The 21,572-nt window shown below is 37.1% G+C and overlaps 1 protein-coding gene across 2 annotated transcripts in view; it reads right to left on the reverse strand.

The window, feature by feature from the left end:
* TXK (TXK tyrosine kinase) overlaps positions 1–21,572 on the reverse strand; it is a 62,940-nt gene that overhangs the window by 8,114 nt on the left and 33,254 nt on the right. For both annotated transcript variants that reach the window (XM_005681590.3, XM_005681589.3), the window contains 6 exons: positions 21,440–21,494; positions 12,978–13,057; positions 11,996–12,123; positions 8,867–8,941; positions 6,030–6,201; positions 818–1,034 (listed from right to left, as the gene is read on the reverse strand). In XM_005681590.3, coding sequence (XP_005681647.1) covers positions 818–1,034; positions 6,030–6,201; positions 8,867–8,941; positions 11,996–12,123; positions 12,978–13,057; positions 21,440–21,494 — 727 coding nt within the window. The remainder of the gene's footprint in view (positions 1–817; positions 1,035–6,029; positions 6,202–8,866; positions 8,942–11,995; positions 12,124–12,977; positions 13,058–21,439; positions 21,495–21,572) is intronic.

Here is a 21,572-nt window from a genome sequence, read left to right on the forward strand (position 1 = left end):
TGACCCCTTTCTTGCCCCCAAATAGTCCAGCCTGAATGACAGATATTGTGGTCATCCTAGTCATGGCTGATGGAAGCTCAGGATTACCTGTAAGGGTCAGTAACAGGGACTCCTCATAAATTCTCAAATTTTCATTGGATTTAATTTGGGAACTTAGAAATGAGACATGAAAGGACACAGAAGGAATAGTACGAATATCATGAATAAATACGGAGCAGATAGAAAATGTTTTTCAAGGGGAGGTAGCAAGGCAGGGAAGCAGAGCTATTTGCTTCTGAGGTAAAACAAGCTTCGATCTTTTTGTTTGGAGGGTTGTTCTGAGTGAAACAGAACAGAATGGTTTAACATTTCGAGTCCCTCTCAATAATGCCAGTAGTGCTTTTATGCCGCTGTAAGAACCAAACCATCTCCACTCAGAGGCAGTTTCACCGCCTGGGTGAGACCCACTGGGGCTGGTCCTTCAGCATGGCCCTCTAGCACCTGGCAGAGAGCTTGTCATATATAGGCACTTAGTATGTATTTATTATTGGCTGAAAGAAAGAAAGATGGCAGTAAGAGAAGGAAGAAGAAAGGGGGAGAGAGGAAGGGAAAGTAGTTTAGTTCATTTGTTGGTGAATAATTAGTTCAAGACATATGTAGAGTAACATCTTACTTGGTTACAGCATCAGTAGGCAATAGAAAATAAATCTACATTTCTCAACAAATTACATGAATAGAAAAATGTTTTAAAATTAAGCCAAAGGATGCATTATTCAAAGTACTGAAAGTCCTAACTTATCATGTCCTTCACAAAATAGCAAATTTGCTCTGTACTTACTAAATCCCTATGGATAAAGCAGTTTCTCTCCAGATATTCCATTCCTTCACAGATATCTTGGCACACACTCAGTAGCATCTCCTTGCTAAGCTTTCCTTTTCTCTCTCTCAGATAGTTAAGCAGGCAGCCATTTTCCATAAACTCTGTCACAATATAAAGGGGCTTCTGCTGTATACACACTCCATAAAGCTGAACCAGCTTCGAATGAGATAACTTCCTGTTGAAGAAAACATAGACCCACCCATAAGCAAAATCACTTTTGCGTTTTCAAGTGTTTGAACTCAACTGGTGATACTTACCATTTCCATATAATGTTCATCATCAAGCTATGATTGAAACTAACCCAACCACAGAGCAAGTAGGACAGTTTCCTTTCCACTTTATGTGCTAAGAGAGTGGGGTCAAGAGGTTATGCGGTACTACTTCCTAAGTTGTGGTACACACAGGATAGTCCATATTCTATTTTTCTTTTTTCCATTTTGTAAGCCTTTGTTTCCTCTTTACTGCTACTCCTTGCCCAGTTCCTGGTCCTTGAGTTTCAACCTCCCCAATCACAGCTGTCTAGACAAAAAATTCGGGACAGACAGAGGGAAGAAAGAGCAATTGATGTGAATTTTTAAAAGAAAATTAAATTATAACTAATAAATGCATTTAAAGGAAATTTTTAGAATAAGTTGAAGACTGAAAAACATTTGCTGACATGAAACTCTTCTATGTATTTAGTAATCACACACATACACACAGACACACCCATATCATAATTTTATGTCTCTTAAAAGGGTGATGGCTATGACACCTCATAGAAATGAGCTTTGAACTGTTGGATAACTTAAAGAAAATTTCACTTTAGAGAATTAAAACATTTGTGCTCAGCTGCTTGAACTTTTCTCTCCTCTCTTTTTCTCTTTTCACACACACATACACAGTGTCCTTGAATATCACCTACTAAAATACACTAAAATAAAGTTTTTAAGAAATGATACAAATGAGGGGCTTCCCTGGTGGCTCAGTGGTAAAGAATCCACCTGCCAGTGCAAGGGACGCAGGTTTGATCCCTGATCTGGGAAGATGCCACATGCCGTGAGCAACTAAGCCTGTGCACCACAGCTCCTGAGCCTTTGTTCTAGGGCCTGGGAGCCACAGCTACTGAAGCCTGCACGCCCTACAGCCTGTGCTCCCCACGGCAGATGCCACCGCAATGAAAATCATGTGCACCGCAGCTAGAGAGCCGCCCCGGCTCACCGTTACTGGAGAAAAGCCAGAGCAGCAACAATGGCCCAGCACAGCCGAAAATAAAATACACTTTAAAAAATTTTGTTTAAGGAAATGAAATGATACAAATGAACTTATTTACAAAACAGAAACAGATTCACAGACTTAGAGAATGAACTTATGGTTAATCAGCTGGGAAAGATGGGGAGAAGGGATAGTTAGGGAGTTTGGATCCACACGTACACACTGCTATATCTAAAATGGATAACCAACAAGGACCTACTGTATAGCACAGATAACTCTCCTCAATATTATGTGGCAACCAGGATTGGAGGGGAGTTTGAGGGAGAATGGATACATGTAAATACATGACTAAAAAAAGAGAAGCGAAAAGCAAAGGAGAAAAGGAAAGATATAAGGATCTGAATGCAGAGTTCCAAAGAATAGCAAGAAGAGATAAGAAAGCCTTCCTCAGGGATCAGTGCAAATAAATAGAGGAAAACAACAGAATGGGAAAGACTAGAGATCTCTTCAAGAAAATTAGAGCTACCAAGGGAACATTTCATGCTAATATGGGCTCGATAAAGGTCAGAAATGGTATGGACCTAACAGAAGCAGAAGATATTAAGAAGAGGTGGCAAGAATACACAGAAGAATTGTACAAAAAAGATCTTCATGACCAAGATAATCATGATGGTGTGATGACTCACCTAGAGCCAGACATCCTGGAATGTGAAGTCAAGTGAACCTTAGAAAGCATCACTATGAACAAAGCTAGTGGAGGTGATGGAATTCCAGTTGAGCTGTTTCAAATCCTGAGAGATGATGTTGTGAAAGTGCTGTACTCAATATGCCAGCAAATTTGGAAAACTCAGCAGTGGCCACAGGACGGGAAAAGGTCCAATTTCATTCCAATCCCAAAGAAAGGCAATGCCAAAGAATGCTCAAACTATCACACAATTGCACTCATCTCACATTCTAGTAAAGTAATGCTCAAAATTCTCCAAGCCAGACTTCAGCAATACGTGAACCGTGAACTCCCTGATGTTCAAGCTGGTTTTAGAAAAGGCAGAGGAACAAGAGATCAAATTGCCAACATCCGCTGGATCATGGAAAAAGCAAGAGAGTTCCAGAAAGACATCTATTTCTGCTTTATTGACTATGCCAAAGCCTTTGACTGTGCGGATCACAATAAACTGTGGAAAGTTCTGAAAGAGATTGGAATACCAGACCACCTGACCTGCCTCTTGAGAAACCTATATGCAGGTCAGGAAGCAACAGTTCGAACTGGACACGGAACAACAGACTGGTTCCAAGTAGGAAAAGGAGTACGTCAAGGCTGTATATTGTCACCCTGCTTATTTAACTTATATGCAGAGTACATCAGGAGAAACGCTGGGCTGGAAGAAGCACCAGCTGGAATCAAGGTTGCCAGGAGAAATATCAATAACCTCAGATATGCAGATGACACCACCCTTATGGCAGAAAGTGAAGAGGAACTAAAAAGCCTCTTGATGAAAGTGAAAGAGAAGAGTGAAAAAGTTGGCTTAAAGCTCAACATTCAGAAAACTAAGATCGTGGCATCCAGTCCCATCACTTCACAGCAAATAGATGGGGAAACAGTGGAAACAGTGTCAGACTTTATTTTTTGGGGCTCCAAAATCACTGCAGATGGTGATTGCTGCCATGAAATTAAAAGATGCTTACTCCTTGGAAGAAAAGTTATGACCAACCTAGATAGCATACTCAAAAGCAGAGACATTACTTTGCCGACTAAGGTCCGTCTAGTCAAGGCTATGGTTTTTCCAGTAGTCGTGTATAGTTGTGAGGGTTGGACTGTGAAGAAAGCTGAGCACCAAAGAATTGATTCTTTTGAACTGTGGTGTTGGAGAAGACCCTTGAGAGTCCCTTGGACTGCAAGGAGATCCAACCAGTCCATTCTGAAGGAGATCAGTCTTGGGTGTTCTTTGGAAAGAATGATGCTAAAGCTGAAACTCCAGTACTTTGGCCACCTCATGTGAAGAGTTGACTCATTGGAAAAGACTCTGATGCTGGGAGGGATTGGGGGCAGGAGGAGAAGGCGACGACAGAGGATGAGATGGCTGGATGGCATCACGGACTTGATGGACGTGAGTCTGAGTGAACTCCGGGAGATGGTGATGAACAGGGAGGCCTGGCATGCTGTGGTTCATGGGGTCACAAAAAGTCAGACACGATTGAGGGACTGAACTGAAATGAAAGCCCTTTTATGCCAACTTGAATATGAAATAGAATATTCAAATTAATGTTTGTAATTTTAGGAGGTGTATAATTAGCTAACATTTTGTTAGTCAAAAATACCTTGAAATGTTACTTCTTTCCATTCATAAAGATAATACAAGATCAATGAATCAGGGAGATTAATTATATTAAAACAACATGTATGAGTGATTGATACATTCCCATATAATGAGCAAACAGAAACACTCCAGTTAGTAGGGGTAAAGATATTCAAGCACCTATACATGATTTAATTTGTAGATACAGGCATTATATGGTGGCACTAGTGGTAAAGTCTGCCTGCCAGTACAGGAGACACAAGAGACGGTTTCCGTCCCTGGGAAGATTCCCTGAAGTAGGAAATGGCAACACACTGCAGTTATTCTTGCCTGGAAATCCCATGGATAGAGGAGCCTGGCAGACTACAGTCTATGGGATCGCAAGCATCAGACACAACTGAGCAACTGAGCACACACACACACGTACATATCAGATGTGTAGATTTTGTCTGATTTACGTTTCTAATTCATGAAGTGTGTTTTCACTTAGGGGATGAAGCTTACATGTGCGCAGAATAATGGCAGGAAGGCAATTCTTGAGATGGGAAACTAATTTTCCAAGAGAAAGCTGCCAAATTGATACTCACATGTAAGCCTTTGGGAATTAGAACATTACACTGTATTTGCTCAGTAAGATCACTAGCAAAAGTTTATCAGAAAAAATTATCAGAAATAAGGCAAGAACAAATAAATAAACCCTCGCTTGTATGGTTCAGTCTAACAAATAGGACAAATATTTTTCAAGGTCACAGAAAGATGCAAACAGATAAAGAATGCTGTTGTTTGCTGTAACTTTAGGACCCATTAATACACATTCCTTTCTCATCTTAGAAAAATGCATATGATTCATTGTAGGACAAACATGTCATATTTATGTAAATTTGTTACTTAAATATTTTCAAACTCTGTAGTCTTCTTCTCTTCCTATTGTTCTTTTTTCCCATGTGATCAGATCAAGTTTCAGAGTTTTTAATGTCATCTGTGGTGAACAGGCTGACCTCTCTCCTGAACTCTAGACTTATGCATTTGACCCTTGGTCATACTTGGCTACCCAATAGGTCTCTCAAATTCAACATGTCCAAAGCAGAATTACTAATTTTTCCTCTAAAACTATTCCTCAGCAGCTCTCTTCCATTTCAGTAAATGGTGCCATTCTCTGCCTAATAGTGCACCCAAGACCTTGGTTTTCACTTTTTGGTCCCCCAGTCTCCTTAAGTGATTTGCAACATCTAATTTATCAGCAAGTCCTGATAATTTTATCTCAAAAATGTATCCTGAAACTATTCCCTTCTTTCCATCTCTGCTATCACCCCTTTCACCATCATCTTCCACCTGCTTTATCGAAAGGGCTCCTAAAAATGTATAATAAGATTTGAAAAAAAAGTGAAATATTTTTTCCCCAAAATTGCTCAAATTATGTTTAAACATCTCAGAAGAAGGATTTAAATTCGAATTCCTTGCTTCTGATAGAGATTCTAGGTGAGGTTTTACAGGTGAGGAAATTGAAGCTTAGAAAAATGAAACAACTCAAGCCACTCAGAAGTCAAATAATTCGCCCAGGTCCCACAGCTAGCTTGGGCAGAGTTGTGACACAAATCCACTGATGACTGACTCCAAGATCCATGTTCTTTCCATGACACCTGGATGTCGTGCCTACTTGTCTGGGTTTTGTGTATACTTACATCATCACTTTAGCCTCTTCAATGAAATCCTCTTCAGACATGAAGCCTTCATTGATGGCCTTGATAGCTACCTGGACATGTGCTCGCCATTGGCCTAAATAGACCACTCCAAACTGACCACTTCCAATCTGCTTCACAAAAGCCAACTCAGATGGATCTATCTCCCACTTTTCTGGAAAAGTAAAATATCCATGTTACAAGTAAGGAAAAATTAAAGTTTAGAGCTAGAAAAGATCTAGGAATTATCTCAACCTATTTTCTTTTATTTTTCAGAGAGGTCGAAAGCATTTACAAATGAGTAGAAAAGGCCTGTTACCATTTTTAATACTATCATTGTGGCTTAAAAGTGTAATTCCAGAATTCAAGTTTAAATGCAATAATTTCTTAAGGAATTTTGTATGTTGAGCCATGCCATATAAACACATTTTCATAAAATAAGTAAAAATAAACAAAGATACAAACCTCACTTACTTAGAGAGAAATTATGGGTATCAAAACAGGCTTTTTCTTTCCTGAGAGACCCAGAAGGAAACACAGTTGTGTCTTTCTAAACTAAACCTGCCAAAACCAGATGTGGGACCTAAATATGTACATCCCCAGACTCTTTTTGTTCTGATAAGTAAACTTGTGAGGTAGATAAAACCTGGGCTCCCCCCACCCCGATCCCAGTTTCTTTTACAGTTCCTCTGCCACTCCCACCCCTAAAGGGCTTTTTTGCCCTTTCTCTTTTGCAAAAAGTCTAATCAGTTCATCTAATAAATATTTTCAATTTTAAGATTCTAACCTATATCTAAGTGTACATTTGAAATGAGAATTGCATTAGTGAATATGTCTCATCCTATAGAAGCAAATCAGTGGGGGAGGGGGGACTATTTTTAAAATAATACTTTGGAAAACTGAGAATCAAATCTTAACTTTTTAGTATCCCTTTTTATATAGCAATGCCACCATCTGCTGGAACTTTAAGATAATGCATTTAAAAGAATCGAAGGGAATTCTCTGGCTCTCCAGTGGTTAGGATTTCATGCTTTCACTGTCCAGTGCCCAGGTTCAATTTCTGGAAAGGGAACTAAGATCTCACAAGCTGTGAAGCATGTTCTCCCCTACCCACCACCCCCCACAAAAAAAAGAATTATAAGGACTAATGGACCCTTGTAGCGGGCTAAGTAACATAGGAGAATATATTTATGACCTTGGGATTGGCATAGATTTATTCAACAGAATATAATCATAGAAGAAAATATTGATAAATTATACTTCATAAAATCTTATTTATCAAATATAGCCCACTAAGAAAATGAAAAGTTAAGCCTCAGACTGGGGGAAGATATTTCTTAAAATACATAACCTACCTAAGAATTCCTTTTCAAAATAAGAATAAATCAACTAGGAAAAGGCATATAATCCTATTTTTAAGTGTCAAATAAAAACTTGAATAGAGTTTTCTCTCACAAAAGAGAATACCCAAAATGGCAACTGAACCTATGAAAAGTTGATCAAGGAAATTGCATATTTAAACCAAAATGAGATATGCACACACAGACTAGATTGGCTAAAATGTGAACCAAAACCAAGCCAGAACAAACAAAAACCACAAGAATATGAAACACTGGCAAGGACAAAGATGCGGAACAGCTGAAACTCACATATGTCATTGATTGAAATATAATTTGGGATAAGCTCTTTGGAAAACTGACTAAATCTGAGTGTGTGCATACTCTATGACCCAGCAAATCTACTTCTAAGTATACAGCCAACATTGTCTGGCCATAAATGTGATTAAACTTTATCAAAAGACATACAAGAATGTTCATAATAATATTATTTAGAAAAGCCAAAAGTTGGTTACAACCCAAATGGCTATATAAAGAAAAATGGGCAAACCCATTGCAGTATAGTCACAAAAGAGTAGTGCAGCGCCACACAGATGAGCCAACCACATCCGACACCACGAGTGAACTCACTCATGGGCCGGTGGGAGGAAGAAGCCAGACATGGATGCACGGTGCTGAACTTCGTTTATATAAAGTAATCAAAATGAGACAAAATTAATCAGACTCTAGATTTATGAGCTATATACTGTTAAGGATATTTAAATTTTGAAAAGTTTATTTTTTAATGAATGAGGACCATATTTAACTTAGATAAACTGCTAATGATAGAATTTTTAAACACGTAGTATTTATGGGGTAGAGAAATAACCTAAGCACGCATAACACTCTGGAATCACCTTTCCATTCCAATTCAGAGACGGAGTCCTGGGTACCTGCTACACAATAATTGTGTGTGTGTGTGTGTGTGTGTGTTTTAAGCATATTCTTAGTCCCCATACTGAGATAAATTTAAGGAAATAAAATATCACCAAATTAGAAAGAAAGATTCTTTGGCTCTTATTTATTCTCATAGATTCGTGACTACCACATTCACTAGAAAATACTTCAAATCAAACTTCACCCAAGTTCTATGTGAAAAGGTGAAAAGGACAGTTTTCGCAGTTCATTTTAGTAGGTCCCATTGGGAAGAAGTCATTTCCCAGTCACCCACATAACCAGAGAGCAACAACCCAATCATTCAAATAAAAAGAACTGGAATTTATCAAAGAGGTTCCAAACAATGCATAATGAAATGTAAAGCAAAAGTGAAACATTTCCCCCCAAAGGTTAAATGCCCTTATGAAATGCATTTAAATGCATTTAAATCTCAGAAAGGAGATTTAAACGTTGAGGAGAAAACATATATCAAGACAGACATCTCGAAAGAGCTGAGAATTCAAAGAACATAGAACTTGGGATAGACTCTTGATTTGATTTTTACTTGAGCACGCATGCATACTTTACCATAACTAAAACCAGCTGTGGCTGGCAAACAACTGCCCATCAGACCAACTGGGTAACGGAGACGGGACATGAGTCCTGGGGAGAAAAAGAGACCAGCATTTCAGTTCTAGTTCCTGGTACAAGAGAAAAAGCCAAATATACCAGAAGATGGAACCATTCCCTAAACAGATCAGCCAGAGAAAGTATTCTACAGTTAGTCTGTTTGGTTATTTTTCCTATTTGAAAAAGACTTTTCATAATATAGCGTATGCTCATTGAACACAAGTTAAAGAATCCAAGAAAATACATAAATGAAAAGGTCCCTTACAAAATCTTAGGATCCAGAGATACTTTGTTATCATTTTTGTGACCATCTTTGCAAAAATCTCTATATGTGTATTTGAAGGTATATACACATATGTATGTTTCATGGAAATGTCAATGTTTTGCTATAAGCTTCTTACACTCAACATATAATCAATATACATCAATGACTATGAATCGACCTTAAAATTATTTCCAATATTTCACTATAGAAAAATATGCTGAATGCTGGAGGGAGTGAGATGAGGGTAAGAGCATGGCAAGCAAAAGGATGAGATTGAGATAGCTCGTGTTTGGTGACTTTGATGTTCTTTTAATTTTTTAAAACAGAATGTAGTTGATGTACAATATTATATAAGTTACAGCTGTACAATAAGGTGTTTCATAATTTTTCAAGGTTATACTCCATTTATAGTTATAAAATATTGGCTGTAACTCTCTATGTTGTATAATATATCCTTGTAGCTTATTTTATACATAGTTTATACTGCTTAGATTTCAATTTTCTTAGTGAAGTAGAGAGGCAATTTGTTGATGGGCAGTGGATAATACCGGAAAGAGGGTTTTGAGGAGAATGGTAGAAATTTGAACAGAAGAAAGGATGCTTACTAGTGACTCTGAAGACCTAGTTGGGGTTAGAGTCCTCATCGAGTTGGGACTCCATAACACACGATCCAAATAAAAAACACAAGAGGAATTGCTTTAACACCCCAACGCTTCCCTCTGAATTCAAAGTTTTTGCTTGCCAAACATTTTTGTTTTGTGAATGACTACCAATAGCTTAGTGACAGTGTATCTCTCTGATAGAAACAAAAAAAGCCTGTCGCTCTCTGCACTGTCCTTACTTCTGGTAAGGAAATGGATTGTTATGAGCGTAACTGCCCAGAAGTCAAAAAGTAGACGGGCTAGTCATGGGTTTCAAGCCTCTTCTAAAATGGTCTTTCCACTAATCTAATTTGCTTCTTTCTGGAAAAGACAGCAGTCATTAAACACAGACTGTGGAGCCAGTGGGTTGAATGGCTCCAGTGGCTTCATAGATTTCTGTGGTTTCAAATCTTGGCTCAAATACCTATTAATGGTGTGACCTTGAGCACAACGTATGCCTGAGTTTCCTCATCTGGGAGATGGAGATGTCAACAGTATCAACCTCATCAGATTTCTCTGAGGATTAAATAAATAAATAGACATAAATAGGGTCTGGCCCAAAGTAAGTCTTCAATAAATACTAGTTGCTTCTAGATCCCATGCCTTTCCTCTTACCATTTTTCTTCCTCTTTGTCTTATCTCTTTTCTACTTTCTTTTCTCTCTAACAGCAGCCATAGTTATAAGTTTTCAACTCCTGTCTTTCATCTTCATATTGTTTGATCTAGCTTTAATTTTAAAAGTTATCTGTATGGTATTTCATACACTGTAAGAATAATTTATGTATATGTATATTTTAATAATAATAAAAAAAAACCCTAGGGCAAGCTGTAAAGCAGAAAATAAAAGTTTTCCTTACCCTCAGTCTCCTTCCCCAGAGGTAAACATTAACAGTTTATAGTCTGTTATCATGTTATCAGTTTAAAAATTATTATCTAAATTTAACAGAATTTTCCTAGGCACACATGCCTGTATGAATGTGTATTACTCTACAAAAGTGAGGCTATAAATATACTGTTTTGCACTTTTTTTTCCTTTATAAACAATTTATCACTAACAACTTTTTAGGTTAGCACATCCTGATCTGCCTCAGTACTTTTTTTAACCTCACCACCACAGACACTCAGTTTCTTAAATTTCTTCTTTGAAGGAAGAGGAAAGAGAAGAGTGAAGAAGAAAACTCAGACCTGATCTGATTCTAAGGGTTTCTATCTCTGGCCACAAATACGTCCTCACTGGCCTTACTCAAACACGTTGCCACTTCCTCTCTAACCAAAGGCCCAGTGACCACCAGGAGTATCCAGGTGGACTCAGCCCATAAGTGTATAAAATTTCCCTGGATTTATTCCTGATATAAAAAACCAGTGTAATGGAAAAGTGACTGCTTTCCAAAAGGGATTCTTTTTTTGTCAACACAACTTTTCATGAGAAAAATCTTAAAAAGTACTGCGCATCAAGAAATCAAAACAATATGAAAGTTGCACTGGTTTCCAAATTCTCTAATGTTGAGGTAAAGAGATTCCCCTTGGACTCAGAGTAGTCCAGGATAGACTGAATGAGGGCTGAAGGTCACAGCTGTGATTGTAATTGTGATGGAACTTTCTGGAATCTTACATCTTTCCACGGATGATAGGTTTGCAAAAGTAGCCATCATTGCAAATAACAGCAAGAGGAGGGGGTTAAATATGTCTCTGGTATGGTATACTTAAGTCAGATTATAACTGTGAAAGACTGTGCCTGCTCTCCAAACAGGAAATACAGAGAATGAGACATTTAAGGGTAATTTTCTACTGTAACTATCTAGAGAGCATATTTATAGCAGCAAAGGAAAAAAAAGCATGATTCTTTAAGACATTTGAAATTTTATTACATTTAGCACCATGTAAATTTCAAGAACAAACGTATAGTGACTAAACGGCCTTTTGAATCTTTGTCATGTATCTTTTTTCTAAACTGGCAGAAATGTGAAAAATCAACCTACCTCTTGCCCCTCTAACTAGAAAAACAAAAAAACATCTCCTCCTCCTCTCCTGAGGAGGAGAACTACTCATAAGACAGGTTGTATTTCAAGCTCTTAAACATTTCTACAGGGATATTTGCTCCTGTTAAATGTCTGACCAAAGACACATAACCTGCCTGGGGCCTGGCTCCCCAACTCTCCCAGCCTGAATCTTTCAACTTACCGGCTGCATTGTGCTGGTGATACCATATCAACTCAGGGATTGATTGAAACAGGTGTCTTTCAGCCACATACCACTGTCCTGAGTCATTCCTTTTAATTTGATAATGCTTGATGGTAGCCTCCATATCTCTACAACCAATAAAATGTGAGTTCGTAAACAAGCAGAAGATCACTTTGAAACCAAGTCAATCATTAAGCAACAGGACTCGACTTCAAAATCTTGTATCCTCACTACACACTGAAAAGTAAATAGGATTACAATAAACAGGTGCCTCACCATTGCTGGGAAAATTCCACAGGTATGGTATTAGGGTCTTAGATCAAATAAAACTTCAGCCAAAGATGTCTAGGTGACAAGTCTAGTGTCCAAAAATGTACAGCTCGTAATGGATATTTGTAAGTATCTACTGAATCAGGTATCAGTCCAGTGAATAAGGAAATGCACTGTGAGACATGTGAGACAAAGAAAGGAGGAAAACCACCAGAGGGTGTCTTGATGAGCAGGTTTGTTATGGGCAAGTGGGACTTAATCCCTTCAGGAAGCCATGAGAGAAATGTGGAACATACCTACAATGCTCTTAGTCACTTCCAGCCCACCCCCGGGGGACCACGAGAACCCAAAGGCAAAGAACATTCCCAGGAAGAAAGAAACAGGAAGCTTTCTGCATTCAAGAGAGCTCTCTGTAGGTAAACCCTGGGGTTAACCAAGGGATATGAGGAAAGCATCAGCAGTGTGTGCTACAACTAATCAAATCTCCTCACTTGATACTTGAGAAAAGGAGACGAGAGAGTGTAAGTAACTTATATTTAATATCACACACAGAGCTTCTTAGGGGATAAAATTGGAACCAATTAGTTGTCCCAGTATCCAGGCCAGCAATTTTCTATGTTAGGCTCTCCATTCTCTATGTGATGGTGACTCCTTAATAATGACTATCCTAGTGACTGTTATTTCTACAGTGACCAAAATCACAATTGCTTACCTTTTATCTCTTATAAACACAGAAATGGTGTAGGATCCCAAATGTCTTGAATCTCTGACAATAAATGCACCTTCTTTAGACTGCAAAACAATTCATTCATTGTACATGTTTATTCCTTATTTGGAAGAAAGACAAATATCTCCATAATGAAAACTAAAGCTATATTGACTACTATAGAAGGATGATATTGTTTTTATAAGTACACACAATCTTATCTCTTAAATTCTTACAGATTTAGATGTCATACCTATAAAATAAAATAAAATTGGGATAAGAATCTGCAATGTGTGAGCATTTTAAAAGTTCGCTCATGATTTTTCTAATACTGCATTTGACAACGTTGTACCCCACCATTTAGTTATTTTTGTATACTGATTAAGTAATAGATAAAAGAGCTGATGAATAAGAAGAACTCTGAGACAGATGAGCAGGATTTTTCTCTACAGGCAAAAAAACAATATGGCAAGTAGGGGTGAGGGAGGCAGGGAGAAATACATCTAGGAAGCTCAGGAATGGGAAAAAAGACCAGTTTATGACACAGATGGAAAGAGAATAGACTTGGAGAAGTCTTGAGAGAAGAGCAAGGAGAACCATTTTGTTTGCTCTAAGGATACAGGCTTCCCAGGCGGCAGTAGTGGTAAAGAATCCGCCTGCCGATGCAGGAGACACAAGAGATGCAGATTTGATCCCTGGGCCGGGAAGATCCTCTGGAGATGGGCATGGCAACCCACTCCAATATTCTTGCCTGGAAAACCCTATGGACAAAGGAGCCTGGTGGACTACAGTCCATGGGGTTGCAGAGTTGTACACGAGTGAAATGACTTAGCATGCATGCATGCAGGGATATAGGAGACACAGAGGGAGACATGGCAAGAGGGAAGAATATTATAGTAAGGTTGATGTTTACATTATTAGTTGGATCCCCAATGACATTCTTTGGGCTTCCCTGGTGGCTCAGATGGTAAAGAATCTGCCTGCAATATGAGAGACCTGTGTTCAATCCCTGGGTCAGGAAGATTCCCTGGAGAAGGGAATGGCAACCCATTCCAGTATTCTTGCCTAGAAAATCCCATGGACATAGGAGTCTGGCAGGCTATGGTCCATGGGGTCGCAAAGAGTCAGTCAGGACTTAGCAACTAATACTTTTGACATTCTTTGAAACTGCTTTTAAATAAACTTGAAGGTTGGACTGCTTGGTCTGGTTTGTTTGATATTAACAAACAAAAAAATCTTTGCCTCTATTAAGTTTGCTTACGTTCATGCAGAGGGGAATATCTCAGATCTTGTCAAACTCATGAACATTTACACTTATGAAGTACTGGTGAGAACTGCACAACCCTAACAGCATGATGTGAACCCTCAAGAGGAACATAATACATTGTTTCCTCCCTCCAGATGCTTACCAAGAGACAAGCCTTTTCTGGTCAGAGTTTTTAACCAGTGGTACAGTAGAGAGCCCAGAAATAAACCCATGCTTATATGGTCAAATAATCTGTGACCCAAAAAAGGGCAAGAATACACAATGGGGGAAAGACAGACTTTTCAATAAACTGCAGTGGGAAAACTGGACAGCCATGTGCAAAGGAATCAAACTGGGCTACTTTCTCCCAGTGTACCAAAATAAACTCAAAGTGGATTAAAGACTTAAATGTAAGACCTGAAACCATCACAGTCCTAGAAAAGAACATAGGCAGTATGCTCTCTGACGTTGGTCTTAGCAACATTTTTTTTGGATTTGTCTTCTCAAAAGGAAGACAAGGAACAATGGAAACAAAGCAAAGGAAACAAGCAAAAATGAACAAGACTACATTAAACTAAAAAGCTTCTACATAGTAAAAGAAATGAGCAACAAAATGAAAAGGCAGCTTACTGAATGGGAATAGATATTTACAAAAGATATATCTGATCAGGGGTTAGTACCTGAAACATACAAAGAACTCATACAACTCAACATCAAAAAATAGACAATTTTGTTTAAAAATGGGCAGAGGATCTGAACAGACATTTTTCCAAAGAAGACATTTAGTTGGCAAACAGACCCATGAAAAGATGCTCAACACCACTAATTATCAGGGAAATGCAAATCAAATCCACCTTGAGATATTACCTCACACCTGTTAGAAAGGCTGTCATCAAAGAGACAAGTGTTGCCAAGGATGTGGAGAAAAGAGAACCCTTGTGCACTCTTTGTGGGATTACAAATTGATGCAGCCATTATGGAAAATAGCATGAAGATTCCTCAGATAGAACAACCACATGGTCCAGCAATTCTACTTCTGCGTATTCACCCAAAGAAAACAAAAACATTACTTTGAAAAGACACATGTTCATAGCAGCATTATTTACAATAGTCAAGATATGGAAGCAACCTAAGTATCCATTGATAGATGAACGGATAAAGAAGATGTGGTGTACATATACAATGGAATATTACCTAGCCATAAAAAATAATGAAACCTTGCCATTTGTGACAATATGGACAGACCTAGAAGGTATAATGCTAAGTGAAATAAACTAGACCAAGAAGGACAAATACCACATGATCTCACCTATATGTGTAACCTAAAAAGCAAAGCAAACAAAACGAAAACAGACTCATAGATACAGAGAACAAATGGGTGGTTGCCCAACGGGAGGGGGTGGTAGGGAGCACGAACGAGGTGAAGGGGATTGAATTACAAACCTCCTGTTAGAAAATAAATAAGCCACAGGGATGTAATATACAACATAAGAAATATGGTCAATAATATTGTAGTAATTTTGTATGGGGACTGCTGCTGCCGTTGCTAAGTTGCTTCAGTCATGTCCAACTCTGTGTGACCCCAGAGACAGCAGCCCACCAGGCTCCGCCATCCCTGGGATTCTTCAGGCAAGAACACTGAAGTGGGTTACCATTTCCTTCTCCAATGCATGAAAGTGAAAAGTGAAAGTAAAGTCACTCAGTCGTTTCCAACTCTTGGTGACCCCATGGACTGCAGCCTACCAGGCTTCTCCATCCATGGGATTTTCCAGGCAAGAGTACTGGAGTGGGTTGCTATTCCCTTCTCCGGTATGGGGACAGAATGTGACTAGATTTACAGTGATCATTTCATAATATATGCAAATATCAAATCAATATGCAGTACATACACCTGAAACTAATAAAATATGTTTACCATGTAACAATAGGTTGACACCACGTTTAAATAAAAAAGGAAATTCAAGTACAAATGAAAAAATCTAGAATACAGACACACTACTTATTAGGACCTCTGCTATATAATTCAGGCAATACTCAGAAATAAATTCACAGTCTTATTATATCAATAAATGAGAAGAATACAAAATAAACATATCCAACTCAAGGAGTTAGGTTAAGGATTATAAAATAAACTCAGGTAAAGTAGAAGAAAAGAATTAATAAAGGCAAAGGCAGAAAATAATAAATTATAAAAACAAAAATATAATATAGGTAGACAGTAATTACATTCAAAGTCTGGTTGTCTAGGGAAAAACAATAAAATAGGTAACCTACTAGTTAACCTAATTAATAAATAGTGGAGGAAATCTATTAAAAATGTCACAAGGATTCAGAAAAAAAAAATCTTCTTGGCTCTATATATTTGAAAACTTGAATAAAATGGACAAGTAGCTAGCAAAACATAAAATTTGTCAAAATTGATTCCAGAAAAGCTAGAAATCTTAATAGACCTAATAAATTGAAAAGCAGGTGAGGTTTTAAAACAGCTTCAACATTAAAAAGTACTACATTGCACTGTGATGTTACTAAATCTTAAAAAAAAAGATAGATCAATCAAATAATTCCAGAGCATATGAAAAGAAAAAATAGGCTCAATAAAAAAGTAGGCTCAATATCCATACCACAACATAGCAAAGATTGTGCACAAAAGGGAAAATTACCAACCAGTCTTCACTTGTATCAATGCAAAAACCCCAACTAAATATTAACAAACTGAATCCAGTAGCACAACAAAAGAATAATACACCATAACCAAGAGGGATTACATACAGGAATATAAAAGTAATGTAACATTAAGAATTTTATTAATATGAGTCAACATTTAATAGATCTGAGAAGAAAAATCTCACTTAAATTTCCATAGATGTTGAAGAAGCACTTAATTTCAATTTCTATTATCAAGGTTTTTTTTATTCTTTATAAAATAGGAATATATGTATATTCTTTAACACAATAGCCCTTATTTACTTTGGTCCCAAGTCCAGCATCATGCTTTATGTGGAAATCATTCTAACTAAAATTAGGAAAAAAGAAATGCCCACTGTCAGCAGTGGTATTTAAAACTGTTCTAAGAAACTAGCCAGTGCCATTAAACGAGGCAGAAATTAGAACCTTGAATTAAAATTGTAAAAGAGGGTTGAAATAATCTGTTTGCTACTGCTAAGATTATGTACCTAAACCTAAGAGCATCAACTGAAAAACTACTACAGTAAAACAGTTGAGCCACACTCGCCTTCTGTGATGGCCCTTACTCTGTCTGTGCAGTGTGTCTCTCTCTAAATAGATCCACTTCTTATCTATCAAAAACAAACTTTGAATTCATCAAAGTCATCAGTTACAAAATTTATTCATAGAAATCAAGAGATTTCAAAAGTAAAAATAAAAAGATATGCCCATTTATAATAGAAACAAAAAGAGAAATTATTTCAATATAAATTTAAAAATACACGTGCAAGAGTTAAATGAAGAAAACCTTAAAATTCTCCTGAAAAATACAAAAGCATTTGCTTTTTCTAATTAGGTCTTTCATCCATCTAATATCAATTTTTGCTTGAGGCTTGGGTCTAATTTTGATTTTTTCCTATGTGAATAATTAATATATATATCCTGGAACAAACTGGTCCCCAAAACACACTGATTTGTAATGCATAAATAATTTTCCCTAAATTAATCTGTAAATTTAATGCAAACAACAGGAAGATTTCTTAAACAAGGCAAAGTAATTCTGAAGTTCATACAGACAAAACGTATATTTTCAGAAAGTTTCTTAAAAAGGGAGACTAGCCAGAGAAACCTTCATTGTTTAAAACAGTAAACTGTACTTTGCTGTACAGCAGAAACTAAGTACAGCAAAAACTAACACAACATTGTAAAGCAACTATACTCTAATAAAAATTTTAAAAATAAGTAAGTTAAAAAAATTGACAACTATATCAATATCTCCAATGTTAAGATAACTGGGTGCCACCTAGTGCTTGATTTCTACAGCTACTAACCTTACATATTCAAAACTGCTACTATTAATAAAGCCCAGGTTTTAAAAACTGCATTTTGAAAATGACTTTTTTGTTGATATGTTTATAGTGGCAGAAGAAGATCGTGAAAAGAATCCATATGATATCAACATTAGCATGAAAATAGCCACATGCCCCTTAAATATGAAAAACAGACCAATCATTTTTCACTGCAAACGCAGATTTCTGCTTCCCTTAAATTTCACCAAAATCTCAAGGGAACATCTCTGTAACTGGAATGTACAAAAACTCACTATATGGTAAACAGGCTGGTCAAAACTAGGGCTTCATTATAATCCATGATGAGTATACAGCAAATGGTCTGTTCAAAACTTCCATTTACTTACTCAAAGTGGTCAAAGTGGAGAATGCAGTAATGTATATTTTTCTCTTTCTTAAAAGGGTAGATGTGGTCTTTGCCAGACTATTTTATGAAACTTTTACTAACCTTCAAGAAACAAATAACATCTATCTGATATAAACAATTTCAGAGATTAGAAAAGGAGATTAAAAACCCCACATTCCAACTCATTTTATGATGCTAGGATAAGATTTATACCAAAACCAGACAAAGAGAACAGAAAATTAGAAGCCGGGCTCACTTTGAACTTAACAGGAAAAATGCTAAATTGAGGAAAGCCAAACTAGCAATATATATTTTAAATGACTCATAACCAAATAAAATTTAAACCAGGCATAATTTTTTTTAAAAAATTGGAAAATATGTAAATTATACAAATATTTTAAGATATATAGGAAAGATATGTATGTATTTAAAACATCATACATACATTCTTCAGACAGATTAAAGACCTCAATGTGAAAGCACATCTTTAAAACATTTAATGAAAAATATAAAATTCCTTTATTATCTCAGAAGAGAGAGGAATCTCTTAGAGTAAATAACGCAAAACAAAAAGCAGATATCATAAAGGAAAATATTGAGAGATTTGACATTAACATTTTAAAATTTTTGTATACGAAAATACTCTAAAGTTTACAGAAAGCCAGAAATCCAAAAAATATCATTGTAACACATAATGCCAAAAGATTGGTATTCAGAATATATATTTCTTAAGTACAACACATATTGATCAGCATAAAAAAACCAAACACATTATAGAAAAATGATCAAAGGACATTAACAGGCATGTAACAGCAGAGGCAGTACAACTGGCCAAAGACACATGGAAAGTTACTTCAGCCGAGCTGTTTACCAAAGAAATTACATTTTAAAATACAGAATTTTTCACTCAATGAATTGGGGGGAAAATGTGAAACTACCCACTGTTAGTAGGAATATGAGTGAGTGTTAATCACTCAGTCATATCTGACTGCAACCCCATGGATTGTAGCCTGCCAGGCTCCTCTGCCCATGGGATTTCCCAGGCAGAATCCTGGAACAAGTTGCCATGCCTTCCTCCAGAGGATCTTCCCAACCCAGGGATCGAACCTAGATCTCCTGCATTACAGGCAGATCCCTTTCCATCTGAGCCATGAGAAAAGCCCGTGTAGGAAACCAGCTTTTTCACTCCCTGTAAGAGTATAAATTGATCTAAGTACCTGAATCCTGATTTGAATACACAGTATCTAGTAATGTTAAATCTGCACATATCCTCTGACCAGATGATTCCATTTTGGAGTGTAATTCAAAGAACCCCTTGCCCTTGTATACAAGATGACATGCACAAGGATGTTCTTTGCAGCACTGTTTGTAAGAGCGAAAAGTTAGAAATGACTAGAATGTTTATCTACAGTAAAATTGATATATTTTATATACTCATAATGAAATAGTACATAATAGTTGAAGGTATGTGTTGATCCATGTGTATGCCTATGAATTAAATGGAAAATATGTTTGGTTAAAAAATCAACATATATGTGCTCTCCTTGACATCAAATATTAAAACACATAAAATAGCACTATAGGTTGTTTATACACATACATGCGATAAAAGTATAAACCCATGGACAAAATGGGAACATGCTCCGCTATTGCGGTTGCCTCTGAGAAATGAGAACCAAAAAGATAAGGGAGAGGGTGGGCCTCAACAGCTTCTGTAATGTCTTATTTTATTAAAGAATGTTATGATCAGTGCTACTATTTGTGATATCTGGGTTGGGGGTATGGAGGTTTTGCTACAAAATGCTCCATTCTACTCTTGGTAGGGAGGTCAGATTCTCACCCTGTTCTGGCTTCCTCTCAGATGCAGAACCTCATGTGGAACCCGCCCAGCCCAGTGATTCGGGCCGTATTGCCTGTGACAAGCTTGCTTTCTGTGGACCGAATTGTCCACTTCCTTTCTCCGGTTCTGCCTGCTTATCACTACATCTTCCTTGTCCGTTCTAAACCAGCTAATATATAATGTCACCATGCCAGGCAGATATCACATTGGCTGTCATGCTCCCTTTTCTTGTAGCCAATGAGACCGGGCCAGACCTCCAACCTCCATCCCCACCAGCTCCTGAGAGGTCTGTGTTCCTCGTACTCAGCCCATCCCCCAAATACTAACTGGATCTTCCCTGTGTCATAGGTCATTACTGGCACTGAGTTTTGAGTTACAGAACTGATTTTTTTCTCACTCATATTACTAGATTTCCTCAGCATCTGACATCAGGTCATAATGACATGCATACTTCTCAGCTACTTTCTAGTTTTGACTATGCATTTACCCACAGCTGATACTTACCGTCAGTTGGAAATTTAAACTATACTCAGTTTTGTTTTGTTTTGACCTAAATGAGCAGTTTTGATCTAAGTTTGCTGCTCCACTCTTCCTTTTGTTCCCAAAGAATGAAAGTGCAGCTGCATGTATTTTTCTGTATCTATGCTTTTTATGAGTCTAAGCTAAGCTCAGGACCGAGAATCCATTGGACTGACATTGATGCAAATGTATACAGGCAATTCAATTAGAGACCCTTCTGGCAGAACGCACTTTGGAGTGAATGAAGCAGTTTTGGTATGTTAGAGATGAAATCATTTCAGGAGAAAGATATGTGAAATTGTGGTGAAAATCAATGGAAAACATGATTTGATACAAATTAATCTAGTTTATAATTTAATAGAAAATGTAGTACCAGTGAAGTTGTAATAATATTTTAGAACTAAAAAAATCAGGAAGTAATAAAACATTTTTAGCTGAGTATTTATAATTCACCTCTCTCAGAAATTTTGAAACTATCCACAAAATTATTCATGGATAAATTACCTCTTGTCTCAAAAGATGTTCTGCCTGATTTCTAGTGATATTCCTATGGTACCACCTGTAAGAGCAATAAAAATAATTTTTTAATGTTATATATCATTTATTTCCAGAAAAAAACCCTGTTCCATTTCCTTCA

The sequence above is a fragment of the Capra hircus genome, chromosome 6 (genome assembly GCF_001704415.2).
Source record: "Capra hircus breed San Clemente chromosome 6, ASM170441v1, whole genome shotgun sequence".
NCBI lineage: Eukaryota > Metazoa > Chordata > Mammalia > Artiodactyla > Bovidae > Capra > Capra hircus.